Raw genomic sequence first — 19,498 nt, forward strand, 5'->3', positions numbered from 1 at the left:
TATGTAGTTAGTTACAACATAAAACTAATCAACTAATCTAACAAAAGAATAACAAAAGAATATAAGCGGGAAGTGGGAAAAGCTGATAAATGGTAAAACGAAAATAGCATGCCAATGTGAAAATGCTAAGAAGGATGTTGTGGAGCCCATGATAAAGCCCCAATGGTATGTCAATTGCAATGATTTGGCAAAGCAAGCTCTTCATGATGCTGTCGTGGATGAGGAAAACAAAAGGCTAGAGATTATTCCAAAACAATATTTGGCTGATTTGAAGAGGTAGTTATATCTTTGTTTGCCTTTTGCAAATAATGGTAATGAGCGATTGTAAAATTCATCGTGTGAAGCCTAGATATGGAATACAACAGACATGGATACGATGATATACTAAATTTTTTAAAATTAAAAATACAATATGTCTTCGGTACGTTAATAAAATGAGAAATAATGTTTTTTTTCCTAATTCCTGTCCTTTTGGCATTTTTTAATTTTGAAATTTCAATTTAAAAATATTAAAATTAAAAAAAACTTAAAAAATTCAGAAAATGACTCAAGCTGAAGCTGTATCGGAGTCGTATCCCAATATGACTTGAGTCATGTCCCCCCACCTAAGTTATGTCCTAGCCGTATTCATTACTTTGTTATTTGTTTGTCAAATATCAACATGCTTTTTCTGATTCTAAAAATGCTTCTTATGTTGCTATGCCGAACACAGGTGGTTACAGAGATTATTAACAGCCACCAACTAGAGAATGTAACACTAGCTAATCTACCCTTTGACAGTAAGTTTCACAGTTGCGGTTTTATTGTGTTCTCTTTTCATGTATCCCTTGTATTTTGTTTGATTATTTTTGTCATTAAACATATAACCCCATTTCAATTCACTTTATTGCCATATTTTCACTTTTAATGATATGATTATATGATTCACAGGTAATCACTGAAAATGAAAGCCTTTCTGTCCATCTAGAGCTTCAAGGAACTAATTCTGCAGAAGCAAAAAATGGGGAAGATCAAGAAGTTTGGTCTAATTAGTAAATCAATCTTCTTTTCTTTGTTAGCTTTGTCTACTCTCCAACTATATATGTGGTTGAAACATTGATAACAAGGTCTTTAATTAGACCATATATACATGTCCACAATGAACAAGGTCTAATTAGTAAGACTGAATTTTATCTAGAATGAAAAACTGAAAAACTTCAAAGATGTTCATGCATGGCTGTAATGGCTTGTTAATAAAGGTGGCTATTTGCAGAAACTGTCATCCCTATGAATAAATTACTTGTCCACCTATGAAAGATGCGATAAAATTGCTTAAGCTAAACTTGTTTGTAATTGCTTTCTTCAGTTTGTTGAAGGCCTGCGCCAAAATTGTACACAAACAATTAAGAAAGTCGTTAGTATATTAGTTAGTTTGCTTTTTTTTTTTTGTGTGTGTGTCGTCTCCAAAATTTACGTAAAAAATGACATAAAAATAATATGTATACATAATACAGCTACACGTTACACTACATCAAAACATATATAGTTGATTCCTCAAACTAACATCATTCAGGCATGGCAAGAAAGAAAATGCAATGTTTAATTTCTATTGTTTCCAAAGGAGAAATTGTGTTTATTTAATTTCATTTGCATTACTGCAAACCAATGGAGCGTTCACTACGCATGTTACATACAAATATTCATGGGAATCATTACCAACTTATATAAAACATACTCCATATTAACTGTTCAAGAAATTTTGTCACAAATATTGGGTCTGTTTGTTACAGTTTTTTTTTCTTGTGTTTGTTTTAGTTTTTCAAAATAACCAAAAGATGAAAACAATCTAAAATCTTATTAAAATCAGAAAATATTTTGAATATTTTTTCATAAAATCAACTGTTTTTCATATAAAAAGTAATCTTTATGATCATAAACAAATATAAATTAATTAGCTTCTATTTTTTAAAATAATCACTAAACTATTTACACCAGAATATATATTTTTTAATTTGTAACTGGCCCATTGGCACATATCATTAGGGAAAAAAAAACCAAAAAAAACTAGCCTTTAATTCAGTATTTCCAATATACAAAATTTTGAAAACAGAAAATGATGTCAAAATAAGATGATATTTTAGAAAAAAAATTTACTGAAAAATATTTATATCATTTTATTCATCACTAACTAATTGTTCAATATAAACAATAACATGGATAACAAGTATAGAGACAAGATAAAAATGTGTCACCCTAGCAAGTTAATGGACAACACCATTAACTCTCTTAACAAATCCAATGACATAAGATGAATTACTCACTAACAACCTCCTACACTTTTGAACTAAATGACCCAACTCAGAATTATCTTTGACATTGCTATTGATCTTGTCCACTATGATATTTTCGTAATTTATAATTTATAAAACAAATAGAAAACATTTTCTTAAACCATATGCCTCTTAGTTAACCACCAAAATTTGTGCACCCAAACATAAACATACACATAGTTTATTAAATTTTACCTGGCAGCAAACAGCTTAACTTCACATTCAGGCTTTCTTCCAAAATCCACATCCTCCCTCTTGATTTGATTACAAGATGCTAGAAAGGGTACATTATTCATCTGCAATTTCCCAACCTGAAAACCAATGTGTCCACCCACATACAAATCAAACACCATCTCATAGGCTTTGATGTCTGATTTCAACTCTTCAGCGGCATACTTGTCAACATCGGCATTTTCCAATGTCATGGTCATGTCCAAATTGGTGACATTCAAGGGCTTTTGAGAGAAGCCACCTTGTTTTTTCTTCCCCAATAGCACATCCTCACTAGTGACATCAACATCAAGAGGCCCATACAAAAGCTTAAGCTTATCATTCTTGTTAGAGAATATTAATCCTAAGCCTATAACCGAATTCATCTTTTGTGACCCATCATCAACTTGAAACTTTGTTATGTTGAAGGCTCTCACGTTAATTTTTGGCATCCCTGACTTGAGAAAAGCCAAGTAGGTAATACCAAGAAAGAGAATGGCTATGATTAAGATGAACACAATAAGGCATGACCATGCACAACATGCAAAGCAACATGGGTGGTAACGTCCCTTGTCAAGGTGGTCGATGGAGGAATGGATGCCACTGAGGGTGGAGCCCATGTGGCGAGGGGAGGGCACGTCCAAGGCCACACGCCGGCTCGGATTCCGGCTGCGGCTCGGATTCTTCGCCAATGTAGACTTGCTCTTTCCCTCCTCCATTTCACCACCACCACACCTATGTCCAATGAACGTTACTTAGTTTAACATGATAAATCTAGAATATTGGTTATTTGTATGGCGGTTTTTGTTGTTTTTTTTTTTTTTAACTTCAAAGATTTTGTTACCACAAATGCACAAAGCTATATATGGTAAATCAATGGTGGCGGATAAACATAGAGGCAAGAGAGTTTCTTAGAGGGGCATGCAGTTTCGCCTAGCTATATATAGTTGACATGTATAGTTAAAAATACTTGGTTAGTTAGTTGGTTAATTAATACATTCGTATAATGTAATGTAGATATTTAACAGATTAGGATAGAGAAAGAGAGACTATTAGACGAATGCAATCGAGTAATCGATAGTATGTTAAAAAGCAAAATGCTATGTGAACAAACATTTAAATAGACAATCAATGTTTATTGTTATAACATTAATTATATATAGATACATAAATTGAAGGTTGCGTCAAAAAGAGTAGTTTTTAAATGATTATTGAATAAAATATATTTTCTCCGTCCCATTACAATTGTCAGGTAAGAAATTTTTTTTGTTCCAATATATTATATTTTAGTTTTTCAATATAACGTTTTTTTCACTTATATCTCTTATATATTAATGATAAAAAAAATCTAGAAATAAATTAATAATAATATAACATTAATTTTATAAAATTATTATTCTCTTTAGCTTGGGACATGTACCCAATGACCTAGATGCACAATATTGTGACATCATAACCTTTTTTTTCCCTCACAAAATTGGCATTGGATATAATTTTTTCTTAGCAAATGAGAGAGCAACTATGTCTGGTGATGCACGAAGTGTGCAGTGAGAAGCGTAAGAGTACACAAGTATTCTTCACATTGTTGAAAGATATCAAAATCAACTATCTTGTAAAGGCTCATCACTTAGTGTGTCAGGATTAGTTTCTTTAACTTTTTCTCCTCTGTTTATGTGATGTTGGAGCTCACACATACAATCATGTCTTCTTATTGATACATTTTCTCAAGTGAGACTTAATCTAGAACTAGAAAAGACTAATAAGATCCAATTGCATTATTGCTACCATGTTTCTCAATGATTAACTAAACTCCATTTCTAAAGTAAGTGACAAATAAGATCCAATTTCATTATTGTTGCTGAACTGGTGGTTCTGATTGGCAACCCTTTTGATGATATGAACCTTGTTCTATCCTTCGGGAGTTTATTGTCTCCATCAGAACTCATGATTCTCTTGTTAACATCATCTGTGCTGTGCCAATGGTGGGATGAGAGTAATTTCATTATATCTTTTATTAAATAAAGCAACATGCAAGCAACTGAAATATTAAGTTACATTTAATGCCTTCCCTGATGACTGTAGCCGCTCCAATTCCCCCAAAGAGAGGGAAATAGAGAAACCTGTTTAGAAGGGAAGGAAACTAAAGAGGAGCCACAAAGAACTAAACTGAATATATTGTTTTTAAAGCATTATTGATGTACTGCCCCATGGTCACCTAAGGAACAAGAGACTGAAGAGGTTGATTTTTTTTATCAACATTACCTAGCCATGGATGGCATGATAAGGTGATCTAATACACATATCCATTGGTGTTAAAACAGCTTAACAACAATTACAAGGGACCAAATGTGCTTGAATCAAGATCATTAATTGAATCGGGATGTTAATACATAAGAATTCAAGGAAAGCAACATAACTACAGGAGAAAATAACTCGAGGAACAACATCTGTGAGAAATATTGAACAATTGGACAGAAAGGTTGATCAAGCATGCACTCTTATATACCATTTTATTGTCACTTCCTGGTTAAGCAAAAGGCACTGTTAATCTATGGAGTCTGAACATTTGAGTCCTTAGATTTATTTTCTTCAGAAGATGGTCGGTTCTCTGAGTCAGATTGCCGGATCTCTTCGATCATTCTCACTGCTTCATCCATGCTAGGTCTCATATCTGGCATCTTTGCCACACAAGCCATGGCAATTTGCAACATTTGCACCATTTCTTCTTCAATGTTTTGGTACCTCATTAGCTCGACGTCAAAAACTTCGGCCGTCCACTCTTCCCTAACAACAGACTGAACCCACCTAGGGAGATCAACCATATCATCACGTCCTGGAGATTGGAGAGGAGCCTTCCCGGTAAGCATCTCAAGAAGGAGGACACCAAAACTGTACACATCTGATTTATGAGAGTGTTTACGGGTTTCAATCACCTCAGGAGCACGATAACCTGCAGCTCTAGAAGGGGTAGCAGGAACATTCATAAGGGGCGCAAGGCCAAAATCAGAAATGCAGCCATCATTATCTTGGTTGAGGAGGACATTTGAGGACTTGATATTTCCATGTGTGAATTTGGGACCACCAACAGAATGAATGTGGGCAAGACCTTTGGCTGTTCCAAGGGATATTTTTATTCGGGAGTCCCAGTCTAATGGAGTTCTTCCACCTGTCCTACCACCTGCAATCAAATTGAAATCCAGTTTAAGGTAAAGTGATGCATTTATTTTTAGCTGGCTTTAGTAGATACTATTACAAGGAAAATTACAACTGTAGATAAAAAATAAAATTGTCCAAAAGGACTTCAAACATCCAAATGATCTCTAAAGAAATTAAACAAACCCGCAAAAGGGATAAAAGAAAACAAGTTTAATTTTAGAATTTTGAATATTTAGCAGAAAATCAGAAACTAAGGAAAATAAATGCATACCATGCAAGAGTGTGTGTAGGTTGCCACCTGGGACATAGTCATATACCAAAAGCTTTTCATCTTTTGAATAATAATAAGCGCGAAGTGGCACAACATTTGTGTGTTGTCCAACTCTTCCCATAATCTCCATCTGCTGTTCAAAGTCCTTCTTGCCTACCACAACTTCTTTCAATCTTTTCACCACAACAGTCATTGACTCCTCCAGTATGGCCTTATATGCAGTACCATAACTACCCTTCCCCAGAACTTCAGCCGAAGCTCTCAGCAAATCCTCAAGATCAAAATTATAAGAACTTCCCTCAAAGAAAACCAACTTGTTCTTCTCGGGTTCTTGAACCCCACTTCCAAACTCTTCTTTTGGTTTCTCACCCCTACCACCACTAGGACCTTTCCCTTTAATTACATTGGAGCCTCTGTTATCTTCCTTCTTTAAACAGCAAATAACAAAAACAAGAGCAATAAAGAATAGCACCACAGCTCCTCCAACAGCAATAACAATGATAGCTATTTTACTCAACTTGTTTTTTGAACTTTGTCTTCCAGTAGTTGATGGGGGCGGAGTCGAGGCAGGAGAAGGTGTAGGGGGAACTGCAGAGCATGGCTTTAAAGGTGGTCCACATAAGAGAGAGTTTCCTTCAAAGGAAGAATTTGGAAAAATCTCAAGAGCTTTGGGAATTGAGCCATTCAAATGGTTGTAGCTTAAATTCAAAAGCTTGAGCAGAGTGACATTAAGATTAGGTATCTGTCCGGATAGAGAGTTGTTCTGGAGATTCAAACTAGTTAATACTGACATATTTTGAAATGTCTTCGGAATAACACCAGTGAAGGAGTTATATGACAAATCAAGTACAATGAGTTGGGGAGACAATGAGGCAGGTATATCACCAGAAAGGTTATTATGCTGGAGGTAGAGATACTGAAGAGAAGGAAGAGAACCAATGTCAGCAGGAAGATTTCCACTGAGTAGGTTGGAGCGAAGGCTAATAATTTTCACAGCATCAAGCTTGCCAAGTGTATTGGATGGGATGGTGCCAACTAGTCCAACTCCAGGGAGCCGGACTTTAACAACACGAGTTCTATTTTCATTGCAAGTGATGCCTACCCAAGATGAACAGACTGAGGTGGATGGATTCCACATAAGGTTTCGACGGTGGGGGACAGCATTAGCAAAATTAAGAAGGGCTTGCTTATCTGAACTTAGATCAGCAATAGCTAGAGGGAAAAAAATAACTATGACAAAAAGAAAAGAAGCCACTGAAGTAGAACAGAACTTCATGGGGAGTTGTTTACTGAAAGGAATAAGATATCGACAATTAAATTTGGAGTAAACTTTTCCGGCCTTCATATTTTCCTGCTTTAGTACCATAACCATAAATTAAAGTTAGGATCCAGCAGCATGAAGAAACAATATATAATAAACTCAGGTAGTAGAATTATAATGACAGCATTTCAGAAAATAACAATTGAAACAAAACCATTCAAGATTAATAAAAAGGAAGCATACTAATTGAGAAACATATAGTCAATTGCAAGCCCCAGATAAACTTTTGCTGTCCCCTTTTGCTTACTTGTAAGATCTTCACCATTAAAAGGAAATTATTTTTCAAGAGTTTATAACATTGAACCTTTAAGTATCTTCTCTAAACAATTAAATCCCGTAAAATAGCAGAAGCATCCATGTTTACAGTATATAAGGAGAAAAGCAACAGGATGAAAAAAGGAAATAAAAAAGTTCTATGAAGTGGAACAAAAATACTTACATCATTTGGATCTTTTTCAATCACCGGAGAGGAAAACATATCAAAATGACAACTATTCCAAAAAAAAAAGTACTCAATACAGTCAAAATTCTCACTTTAAGCATGCTCATCCCTAAATTATAAAGCAAATACAAAGAACAATCAGCAGTGAAGACAATTTGTTAAGAAAGCTTTGGCAAGAAAGGAAATGGACAATGCTTGGTTTATCAAAATAATCAATCCCTCCTAATTTTGCAGACATAAGATTATGCTAGACAACACAAAGAAAGATTAGTTAGAAAGAGAATGAAATTTTCTGCTGCTACGAGAAGGACATGATTCATGTGCAACAAAAAAGAATTTCCAAAATTTTGGCAGAAGAGAAAAGTGAGGGAGAAGCCAAGGAAAGGACAACATTCACTGAAAAATTAAGTCTTAGACTCCTAGGAGAATAGTAGGGGTTAAGAGTAGGCTTTTTTAACTTTGTGACAACATCATAAACTGTTCAATAACTGGAACTAACATTTCTGTTCTTTATTCTCTGAAACACATAATTTTCTAGCCAACCACCAACCAACACAAGCTTCCCTCCTGTTTTCCCCTTTTTTGGCTACCAAAGAAGAGGAATGACTTGAATTTCTACATTGAAAAAAATGACTGGAGAAACTTTTCTTCAAAGCATACCCCATTTGGTAGATTAGTGAAGGAAATTACAAGATCAGAAACAGTCAAAGTAGTTCAACTACTAAACTTACAATAATGTGAAAAGTTATAAAAAAAAAAAAAACTCCTCAATTACCTTCAGATCCTAAACAAAAACCAAAACCAAGTGTTCCAAACATAATAATTATCATCAAGAAGAAAACAAAACTGCTTGGAAGCACATTCCAGACCCCAATGTTGAGAAGCATTCACTAAGAAGAAAAACAAAAACTCAAACAACCCAGATCTGCATGATAAATTAGGAGTACCACTGTATCACTGAATATGCAAAGAGAGAGAGAAAGTGAAAAAGGACAAATTTCTAAGTAAACAATCACCTGAAAGGAAGCATGGGAGAGGTTCAGAAGCATGTGTTAGTCTCAGACTTCACAAATTCAGAGAGATGAAACAGCACAAGAAGTAGCATTTGGTGAAAGCAGAAATTGAAGTTGGTGGGGGTGCTTATGCTTCAGATTCTCAACTAGTTGTTACTAACACAATCTGGAAGTGGGTTTCATTGGGAAGAGCATGTACAACACAAAGAGGCCATAAAGCAAGGGAATTTGGATGAAATTGAGGAGCATTTTAAGCTAGAAAGCAGCAGCTGCAACAAGGTACAGAAACAGAAGACAGAAGCTTCATTAAAAATAAAAAGCATGGAAGAAAGTGACTTGATTTTTATTGTTTTTGCAGATAAATAATAAATGAAGATAGAGAAATAAAGAAAGAAGAAACAAAAAAAAATTAATAAATTTACAGCAATGCAGAATGGAACGGAAACTAACCTCCTCAAACTCAACCTTCTCTTTCTTGACCTACCCAGAGAGAGAGAAAGAGAAAGGTTGAGACTTTCTTTATTCAATTTTTAGATTTATTTATTTATTTATCATTTTTGTAACTGAAAGTTTGAGAGTTGAGTGGGAGTGAGGAGAGAGAGTGAGGACAATGCATACGTACTATGATTATCTGTGATGACGACTCCTTAAACGGCTAAGATGAAAAAGTCTTCTATCAGTTCTATTATGTTTTTTTTTTCTCTCTCCAAAATTTTAAATAAATAGAAATGCAACATGAAAATTGAAAAAAAAAAAAAACAAATTTATGGTTTTTGTGAATTTCTACTCATTTTCTTCTTTGCTATATTTTCTAACTTTTCCAAGGTATCCATTATTGTGAGATATGAAAAATTATTTAAGAGATTGAAATTTATTAATATATTTTTTGAGTTTTTTATATCTACAAATTTAAAAATCAAACTTCTTATCACATTAATTAAAAGATCTAATTATTTATCATTTATTTCACATTATATTGGTAATCTTCCACCCCTTTCTTAACTATATTTATATGTTTATAGATATTTTTTCTCTTTTTTATCATTATATCGCATTGCTTATTATATTTCTTATTTTTTATTTCTACATTTATGATTCATTCAGTCAGAAAAAAAAGAAATTTAATATAAATTGAAGGATTAAAAGAGAAAAAAATAACAGATTTGATTCTTTCTTCTAACAAAAACTAACATTATAATCAAACCAATATTTATCAATAAAAAAACAAAAAAAAAATTTACAACAATGATTTTCCCTTACCTAAAGACCACCATAAATTAGTGTGCAAATTTAGGTCGGCATTTACGTTAGCTTGACGGATCAAGTATTTTTTTTAATTATTAATAAAATAATGATTTAGTTCAACTTTTATGTAGACTAGTGGTAATTTGTTGGTATTTTCTACTAATTTACATAATGAAAATTTTACAATGTTAATTTAAGCAATTTATTTAACTATTTAGTTTAAAACTTCAAATCTATTATTACTTCAAACGTAAAAATATGTTCCTACACTTGAAAAATTAGTGCTGTAATTATAATAGCTTAATTATGAAATTTTAGAGTTACGGATTTATTTAGAGTTACATTGAGCTGAGTAAAATAACTTGTTTTAAGTTTGTTAATCTAATTTATGCTACGCCACTATTAATCGGATTATTTGAGCTACTGTATTAAACTTCACTTATTTTGATGGTTACTTTAAATTAATTAACTTAATTTTTATTACCTGGCACCAAAATTATAAACCCAGCATTTTCTTGATAAAAAAGGCCAGTTTCGAAATTGCTAGTTTTGGAAATATGAAAAAGTTGTCAACTTTGCTTTCATTTTCATGTTCATCTCTCTTCCTTTTCATCTTAACTACTATCAATTAATGACTCTTGACAGGTAACTAGAGGCTGTGAATGCCTTTAGTAGAATCCTAGAAAAGAATCTATCACCAAATCACATGCATCAAGTGACCAACAACATTTGATTGGGGCTTATCTTTTATTTATTTTTTTCCTTTACTATGTTTATAATTATGACACACTTAAATAACATTCTGATTGATACTACTATGTCCTAAATTTATTTTGTCTTGCTTGTTTAGTTGTGCTTGAGTGAATTATTCGGAATAGTGTAATATTAATTTAATGTCTTAAAAATTTTAAATTACTATATATTTTTATATTTAATAATTACTAGTAAAATGAAATTCCATAACTGTTGTTTACCTCCAAAAAATAACTACTAGTAAAATACTCTATCTAATCATGAAAATGTGATTTAAAAGACCATTCTTTGTCATATTTTGTCTAGCTTTTCATAATGTTTACTTGATTAGACTAATCTCAAGTGACTATAACATGAAATAAAATTAGTTGTCTTTCTTCTTGACAATGTTTTTTATTTTAAAAAATCCTTACTTTTTTCTTTTGCAAGGGAATTTATATAATGACAAGGGCTATAATCACGGAGTAATTTTTGATAAAATAAAATTATAATTTTATAAAGCAGTGAGTTGTCTTGTAATAAGGATGAATTTTGTTTAAACGAATATAAAATGTGTGAAAGTGAATTAAAATAAAAAAAATAAATATTTAAATTAAAATAGAATGTATAAATATGAAATACACTCAAATGTAAATCAATCAAATATTACCTAAAAACTTAGTTCATCCTTTTTCATAATTAAGATTTCTTTCATCATGAAAAATTATTAAATAAATATTTCCTAAATCCAATCGTGAATATTTTATTTAACAATTTAACGCTTATACATGACAAGGATACAAGGATACAATATCTAAAGTGAAAATGTTTTGCGATTCAGACATATTCAGTCCACGACATTGCATATGAGAACATCAAATCAACAAGTCTGCATCTTATTAATATTCTTCATTCAAAATTACACTTAGCTTATATTTTATTCACGACTAAAATAAGTCAATGGATTCTCTCCATAGAAATTGAAATTGCGTATTATATTCTTTAGCCTCCCATGTCGCTTTACGTACTTTTAAAAAAAATTGATGGAAAAAATAACCTTTAAAATTAAAATTTAGAAATTACTTTTTATCATAATTTGTCTTCAGTTGTAGTGTACGGAATATTATAGACATATAATATAATACTAAAACATTAACTTTTATAGGTAATAGTATATAATTAACTAATTAAGTCACATACTATCCAGTAAGTCTTCTACTAAAATTTATATTTATTATATCAACAGCATCTTCAATCGTGATTTTTAAAAGATCTTATTTTTAAAATTTGATATTTCTAATATTTACTATTTGGAGTAACCACTAAGATCTGTATTGTTTTTCAAAAAAATAATTTTTTTATCTCTCCCCAGCAGAGACCCGCAGGAAGCAACTGCCATGAAGGAAAAAAAAAATTAAAGGAAAAGGAGGAGAGGTGATGAACAACAAAATCCAATAAAAATGAAATCATTTTTTTTTTAAAAAAAGACAAATTTGGGTTGGTGAGCACCAGATCTATCTCTGCATGTTGTTGATGAGAACAAAGATGGTGGTCGCAAAGGGGAGGGAGGAGTGTGTGAGTGGTAGGGGTGGGTAAGCGGGCTGGCCTGCCCCGCGTAAGGCTCGTCCATATAAGTTTGCATTGGCAGCGGACCGAGTCAGTCCGCCCTGCATTCTTACACGGATCAAATAAATTAGTCTGCTCTCACCCCGCGGTCCCCGCAAGTCAAACAAGTTGGTCTGCGGGCCTAATTTTAAAAGAATTTCAATTTTAATAAAAAATACAACACGATCAAATTAAGTTCAATACAAATGTAAAAAAAATCTCAACAATTAGTCAATTACATCAATAAAATAAATAATGTCTTAACAAAAGAAAATCCAAGCAATAAATCTAAAATATGAAACTTAAACATGTCCAACAACAAATGATTTCATATTTGAAGTAGTTTGAGTCTTGTCCATCTGCACATCTTCATTTTCTTTTCCTAAAACTTAAAATAATAATAAATATTAGAATAAAGTCAAGTTAAGTGATTAAAAGACAACAATTATTACACACATTATTTACCTTGCATATCAAATCCTAGTAACCAATTTTTAGTACATATCAAGGCTTGTACGTTGTCAACAAGAAGTCTAGTTCGATATTTGTTAAGCACCTGTGAGCCAATACTAAATGCTGATTCGGAAGCCACCGTTGTAATTTGGATAAAATATCACAAGCCAATAATGATAGATCTGGAAACCCAGCTTTATTGTCCTTCCAATATTGCAAAACATCAAGATTGGGATGATATTTATTTGAAAGATTTGCCTCTTCCAAATATGTATCTAGTTGAGATTTACCCACTTGTGACATATCTTCATCTTCAAATTGTATAAACTCCAACATTAATTCCACCAAAATAAAAAATAGTAAGTCAAAGTAAATAAGAATAAATGATTGGTAGTTAAAAAAATTAAGAGAAACCTTGACTTACATCCATAACATCAACTTGAGCAATACTAATAGTATTAGTAGTAGCCATAGTCTCTTGTGATGAACCTTGACTTAAACCAACATTGCGTCTTGTTTCTTTGGAATACATTTGAACATACTCATTATATAGAGTATACAACTTGTGCTCCAAAACTTTCAACTTTGCTTGACAATATATTGGATCAAGACCAAGTTTTGAATAACAATACTTCAAAAGTTTGATTTTACATAGTGGATCTAGAATGCACCCAAAGGAAAGCACATTGCTATAATCACTCTAATATTTATCAAACTTTGTTTACATATCAATTGTCATTGTTCTAATCAACTCATCTTTATTACTCAAATTTTGAAGCAATAAACATTCAATTTTCCACACTTGCTTGAAATACAAATTAGACGTTGGGTAAGAGGAACTAGATATCAACTCTGTGATTTGAAAAAAAGGACGCAAAAAATCACACATTTTTTGTCCTCTCTCCCATTCTTCATTAGTAGGACAACTTGAATAGCTCTTATAATCAAATGCAAGACTGCAAAAAGCACGTTGATATACCACTCTCAAGCATCAGAAAAGTAGAATTCCACCTAGTAATGACATCTAAGCGCAAACTCATCTTTGTATGAATACTACCAACTTTTGCAACACAAGCTTTAAAAACTTTCATTCTACCCTTTGATCCCTTAACATACTTAATGTTTTCTCTAATTTTGTTTACAGCAGGACCGGCTACTTTCATCCCCTCTTGAACAATAAGGTTTAAAATGTGAGCACAACATCGGATATGAAAAAATTCACCACCACTTACTAAACTATTAGTATGCAAAAGAAGTCTTTCCTTCAAATAGTCTTGCATTTTATCATTGGAAGAAGCATTATCTAGAGTTAATGAAAATATTTTCTACTCAATCCTCCATTCTTCCAAAAAAAACCATATATAACTTTAGCCATCTCATGTCCCGAGTGTGGAGGAGGAAAATGAGAAAAATTAAGCATTTTACTATTCAACTTCCAATTTGCATCAACATAATGTGCAGTTAATGAAATATAACCCTCAAAAGTACAAGATGTCCACACATCAAATGCCAAGCTTATTCTACTAGGGACTTTAGACAATATGCATTTCATTTTTTCTTTTCAGATTCATACAAATTGTTCACATTCATGATAGCAACACGCCTAGAGGGTACCTTCACATCAGGATGCAAATATTGTAATAACTCTTTAAACCTTCTATGTTCAACAAAAGAGAATGGAAGATCATGCTCAATAATCATCATATATATCATCTCATATACCACACTTTGATCTATTTTTTTATTTCTTAATCTCCCAGCATGATCGAGAATAATATTTCCAACATTACTATTAGAACGCATCTTCAAATATACATCACATTTCCCAATATAACATTGTAAGGTTGAAGTCCCATTCTTATTGTCACTGCCCACATAATCTTTCAAACAATATTTGCATTTACTCCTCACTTTTCCATCACTATGCATAATAGGTTTCTCAAAAAAATTCCACACATGTGATGAATAATTTCTAGCCTCTTTTTTGGCATTTTAGACTCAATAGGTTCATCTTCATGAATAACATTTTCATTCGCATCCACATCAATACTCTCATTGTCATTCTCATCAACATTAAATTCACAAGAATCCATATTTAAAATCTGAAATAATAAAATTAAATGAACTCAATTCTAAACTCAAATAAATCACACAAAAACTCAATTCATCATGTTCATAACTTGCAAATCAAGAGTTTCGTGATTCATTCCCTTATCCCATGATTTTATCATATAATAATAATTAAAGAATCACTAGTATTAGAGAGCATATTAAAGAATCAACTAAGTATAATTTAGTTGATCTCTATGTAATATTATAGAAATAGAAAGGAAATAAATAATTGACAAGTGAAGTATGATGGGTATAGTAAGTATGTGAAAACAAAAGTATCTCTGCAACAGTTATAGGTTTTTCACATTTTTCTTTTATTTTAAGAGTACAACAACAATGAATCAACCCCAACAAAAATAGGATAAAAACAAATTCTAGAGAGAGAAAAGATGTACTTTTTGTGGTGACACGATGGTGGGCCGCGGCTGTGCCGCTGTGGTGTGTCGCGTGATTGCGTGAGCGTGAGTCGCGTTGTATTTTTCTTGTAAGGTAAAGAGTCGTATGACTGCGCGCGTGCGTGACTGCGTGGTGGAGAAGAACTGTGAGAAGAAAAAGTGTTCTTAACCTGCTGCAATGATAAGTGTTAAATATGAGCTATTTTTTATAATAAAAATATATTGAAATATCTTTAAAATATTTATTTAGCAGTTATTTTTTGCTTAAATGATAAGAATTGATATTTTTATTATTTATGACTTGCAAATATGAAAAGGATAGATTAAAAGAGAAAAAGATTGAGAAAATATCAAAAATGAAGATTTTTAGCAGGTCAGATCCCAACAGTATCACTTATCTTTTTTTATCTTAATCTTTTATTTATGTTATCTTTTACTTTTCTTATCTTATCTTTTTTATCTTTATCATCTTTTAATTTAAATCTTTTATTTTTTCTTTAAATCTTTATCTTATCTAATATATTTCTTGATCTGCTTTTTTAAAATTCTAATCTCTTGCTTGTAACTTGGTCACACAAATTAAACCTAATGCGGACAATCCACGGATCCCACGAGTCAAACCCACATAGTTCGCGGGTTAAGCGGGATGGTCCAAAAATATAACATAATCATGGATCGTTTAAAAAAATTGGTCCACTACCCGCGCGGACCGTGGGCCAGTCCATGGATCTGGGCTTGTTTACCCACCCCTAGTGAGTGGGGGGGAGGGGGGGATCGCGTCGAAGGGAGGTGAAGGTGGGGTGGTGGAACGGAGGGAGCAGATGGTGGTGGTGGAATTTGCGAAGGGGAGGGAGGAGAGGCTATATATGTGGGACGGCGGAGGATGGGGGTGGGGGCGGGTGACACATCGGAGGGTGAGTGATGGGGGAGCGTGAGAAAAAACAGAAAAGAGAAGGAGGAGAGGGTGAACGCGAGAAAAAAAGAGGGAAGGAGGAGTGATGTGAGGGACGCGACTAAAAAGGAAAATGGGAAGAAGGATAGGAGTTGGGCATTCAATTTTAAAAAAAAATTTGACCCTTGCACATCAATTTTTTTTAAAAAAAAATGGTCATTTCCTATCATTTTTTTTTTACATAAGATTGTTTCCTACCTAATAGCTATAAAAAAATTATCGTTGCATTTAATTTTGTTTTAAAAATATTATAAAATTAAACTTCTTATCTCCTATAAATTAAGTCATTGGTCCAAATCAATTTAATTTACAAGCTTATATGAGTTTGTTGTAAAATTACCAACAACCTCCTTTGAACGAAAATTTGCAACATCCTCCTCCATTGTTTCCCATGTTATCACTACCACCTCCATCATTGAACGAAAATTCTGAAATTCCTTCTCATTTCATTTCCTATTAGCCACTACCACCACCGCTGCCACCGGTAACTTATAATGAATCCCCTTCTACTAAAAATTCTCAAAGTTTTCAAACCTTTCAATGCCACAAAACACCTTCACCACGTTCCGTAAGTCTCCCAATAGTTATAATCGTGCACAAACTCCTTCAAATGAAGAAGTTGATACACAATTTTCTACCCAAATTGGGTTAGAAAATATTACAACAGAGGAAAGAGGAGGGAGATCTACAAAGAAGAAAAAGGACACATGAGTATTCTTTTCAATTGAAGAGGAGAAAATTCTCATTAGTTCATGACTTAATGTCTCACTCAATTCAATCGTCAATGATGGTAAAAAAATTAAACACACTTTGGAAAAGGGTTGTAGATAATTACAACACTTTTTGTGGCAATCTAAGTGAGAGGTCCGACAATCAACTAAAATCCCAATGCCCAAAAAATCACAATGTCATTCAAAAGTTCAATGGTTATTACAAGCAAGTTGTTGCTTTGAAGAAGAGTGGTTACACAGAGAACAATATGATGATTAATCCATATGCTATTTGGAAGTAATATCTCAAAAAGGATTTCACTTTGGAGCATGCATGACGGCTATTAAAAGATCAATCTAGATGGTTAGAACAATGCGCAAAAGTTCCTTCCAAAAGAACCAAGCTGAATGAAAATTGGAATTACTCATCGTCATCTAATCCGGAAACACCAATTGATGCTTTTGAAAGTGACACCCCTACACCACTCGCTCGCCCAATGGGACAAAAGGCAGTCAAAAGGAAGATCAAAGGTAAAGGACCATTTCCTTCTACACTAGTTGTAAACTTGTCTGGCATTGAAAAAGAAATGAATGAAAAAAATGTTGTCCAAAAACAAATAGTAGAGGCAGTAGCGTCCGATAGCATCGTGAAGATGTACGAAATTCTTATGAAAGACAAAGATAACATGATTGAAGAACAACGCAGTAAACACAAGATCATTTGTGATTATATTGAGAAAAGTTTAGTACTTATCGTTAATTAGTTATATGTTTAAGTTTGTTTTTATTAGTTTAGCAATTTGTTTGTTTTTTTTATGTTGTAACGCATTTTCAATTAGTTGAATGTTGATTTTTTTTAATTATGTCAATTATTTCCTAATATGTAACTTTGTAGAATATATTTGAAAATATTTCGATATCAATAATGATGAAATTTAATTTTTGTTTTTCAATGTCGATGTTTGTATATATTTTTTCGATCAATGATATGCATTAATTGTAAGTTTAAATTATATTGATGAATAAGTATTTTAATTATTGATAAATTTTCTTTTTTTGAATTAATTTTTTCTTAATTCAAAATAATATAATTACTTATTTTTTATTATTTTAAAATAAATTATAAATAAATATTATATGGGTCCTTGCAAGACAAAAAAAAAATAATTTAAAATTTTAAAATGAGATCCATTATTAGAATAAAAAAATGTGAGAGATCATAGGAGTAACGACACTGCATGATAAAAAAAAAAAAGATACATATATCCTGTTAAAATAAAATGATCAAAACTCATAGTCAAAGGCAGCTCCTGAGCATATGCTACCGCGTGATATTAACATTAGGCCAATGCATTATTTACCTTTGAAGGGAGCTGGTGTGTTAGGGTTAGTGAAACACAATTAGAACTTTCATAATGATATTGATGACGTGTTAAGGGAGATGGCATGACTAGCAAATCCACATCCATGATCCAACTACTCTGCCTTTCTATCTTCCAACCACTTTTAACTTTTGCTGGATCTGGATCTCCTTAACATAAAATATAAACTTCTCAAACAAATTCCAACTAAGAGATAGATAAAAGAATGCACAAATGGGGTATGAAAAAAATAATTCAATTATGCTATAGAGTAGTATAGTCTATTAAAACCCAGATAAAAGACAAGAATATCCACGGACCAGTTTACAAATATTGCAATGGAATATGATGTGCTAACAAAATAAACCCATTGTGATTTTTCAAAGAAAAGAAAAAGCTAATAGGAACAAAATAAATGTGATAAAAAAACAAAAGAAAATGGGTAAAATGGAGAAACCAGGAGCAGACATAAATTCAAGCTAATTAAGTATTCGAATGGCAAGCAATAATGATGATGGAATATGGAAACAACCACAAATTCTCCATATGAAGTGAACTATGGAACTACTTGGCCACTAAACAATGAATCTATTGAATGAGAAGCTTCAACTCTATGTATCATTGTGTCTCAACTTTAGCCAAAAAGCATATTATTACAAGTGTAGGACTCAGCTCCGTTTATAGAAGGGGGGGGGGGGGGACACCAAATTTGTGGAGGTTGTGATCTAAAATTTCAACATTTCATCGCCATGAGAGAGAGAGAGAGAGTAAATTAAAAGAGCCATGGAAATTTTTTTTTAAACAAGATAGATGTTTATAATACAATATTTTCTAATGAGTTTAATGCATATAAAAGTATAAAACAATTTTATATTTATCATTCAAGCACAAATTATTGTTTAAAATATTTAAAGATAAATACGCGGTAAATTATAAATTTTGATTAAATAACCGTGAAAAAAAATTACGATATTATTGCATAACTTTTTTCCTCTTTTCTAATTCCATGGTTAACATTCATATATACGTATTAGCAATAATAGGAGAGCGAGAAGTTTTACAAATTTAGTAATTTGCATAAAGATGTGTGGTCTAACTTGTAGAACCTTGTCAGTTGTCACATACATAGCTGACCAGGAATTTTTATACGAAACAATAAAGAAGGGACCACATACTTAATTATGGTTGACATTATGATCAAATAATAGAAA

General features: G+C 32.3%; 2 protein-coding genes across 3 annotated transcripts; both read right to left on the bottom strand.

Moving 5' to 3' along the window:
- Window positions 1-1,025: 1,025 nt before the first annotated feature.
- On the bottom strand, window positions 1,026-3,313 carry LOC114373969. Its single transcript, XM_028331547.1, has 2 exons — window positions 2,505-3,313; window positions 1,026-1,357 (listed from the first exon to the last, which is right to left on the bottom strand). The coding sequence occupies exons 1-2, from the start codon at window positions 3,236-3,238 to the stop codon at window positions 1,342-1,344; spliced, it is 750 nt and encodes a 249-aa protein (XP_028187348.1). The 5' UTR covers window positions 3,239-3,313; the 3' UTR covers window positions 1,026-1,341.
- A 1,437-nt stretch (window positions 3,314-4,750) lies between these two features.
- Window positions 4,751-9,329, bottom strand: LOC114376298 (probable inactive receptor kinase At5g58300). Of its 2 annotated transcripts, none has more exons than XM_028334363.1 (4): window positions 9,173-9,329; window positions 8,726-8,991; window positions 5,947-7,297; window positions 4,751-5,697 (listed from the first exon to the last, which is right to left on the bottom strand). In XM_028334363.1, exons 2-4 carry the CDS (start codon window positions 8,756-8,758, stop codon window positions 5,069-5,071), a joined length of 2,013 nt encoding a protein of 670 aa, XP_028190164.1. In that variant the 5' UTR covers window positions 8,759-8,991; window positions 9,173-9,329; the 3' UTR covers window positions 4,751-5,068. The 2 variants fall into 2 exon arrangements, with proteins under 2 accessions (XP_028190164.1, XP_028190163.1); XM_028334362.1 differs by having other exon boundaries at window positions 5,947-7,300.
- Between the last annotated feature and the right edge of the window lie 10,169 nt (window positions 9,330-19,498).

Source organism: Glycine soja, chromosome 11 (genome assembly GCF_004193775.1).
Source record: "Glycine soja cultivar W05 chromosome 11, ASM419377v2, whole genome shotgun sequence".
In the NCBI taxonomy this organism is placed as follows: Eukaryota; Viridiplantae; Streptophyta; class Magnoliopsida; order Fabales; family Fabaceae; genus Glycine; species Glycine soja.

What these genes read in the sequence shown, in the direction of transcription:
- LOC114373969 (XM_028331547.1), bottom strand. Translation starts at nt 3,238, where the DNA reads ATGGAGGAGGGAAAGAGCAAGTCTACATTGGCGAAGAATCCGAGCCGC.
- LOC114376298 (XM_028334362.1), bottom strand. Translation starts at nt 8,758, where the DNA reads ATGCTTCTGAACCTCTCCCATGCTTCCTTTCAG. An exon ending in TCTCCCATGCTTCCTTTCAG is followed by an intron (nt 7,301 to 8,725) that starts GTGATTGTTTAC and finishes ATGGTACTAAAG; the next exon opens with CAGGAAAATATGAAGGCCGG. An exon ending in CCTACACACACTCTTGCATG is followed by an intron (nt 5,698 to 5,946) that starts GTATGCATTTAT and finishes ATTTGATTGCAG; the next exon opens with GTGGTAGGACAGGTGGAAGA.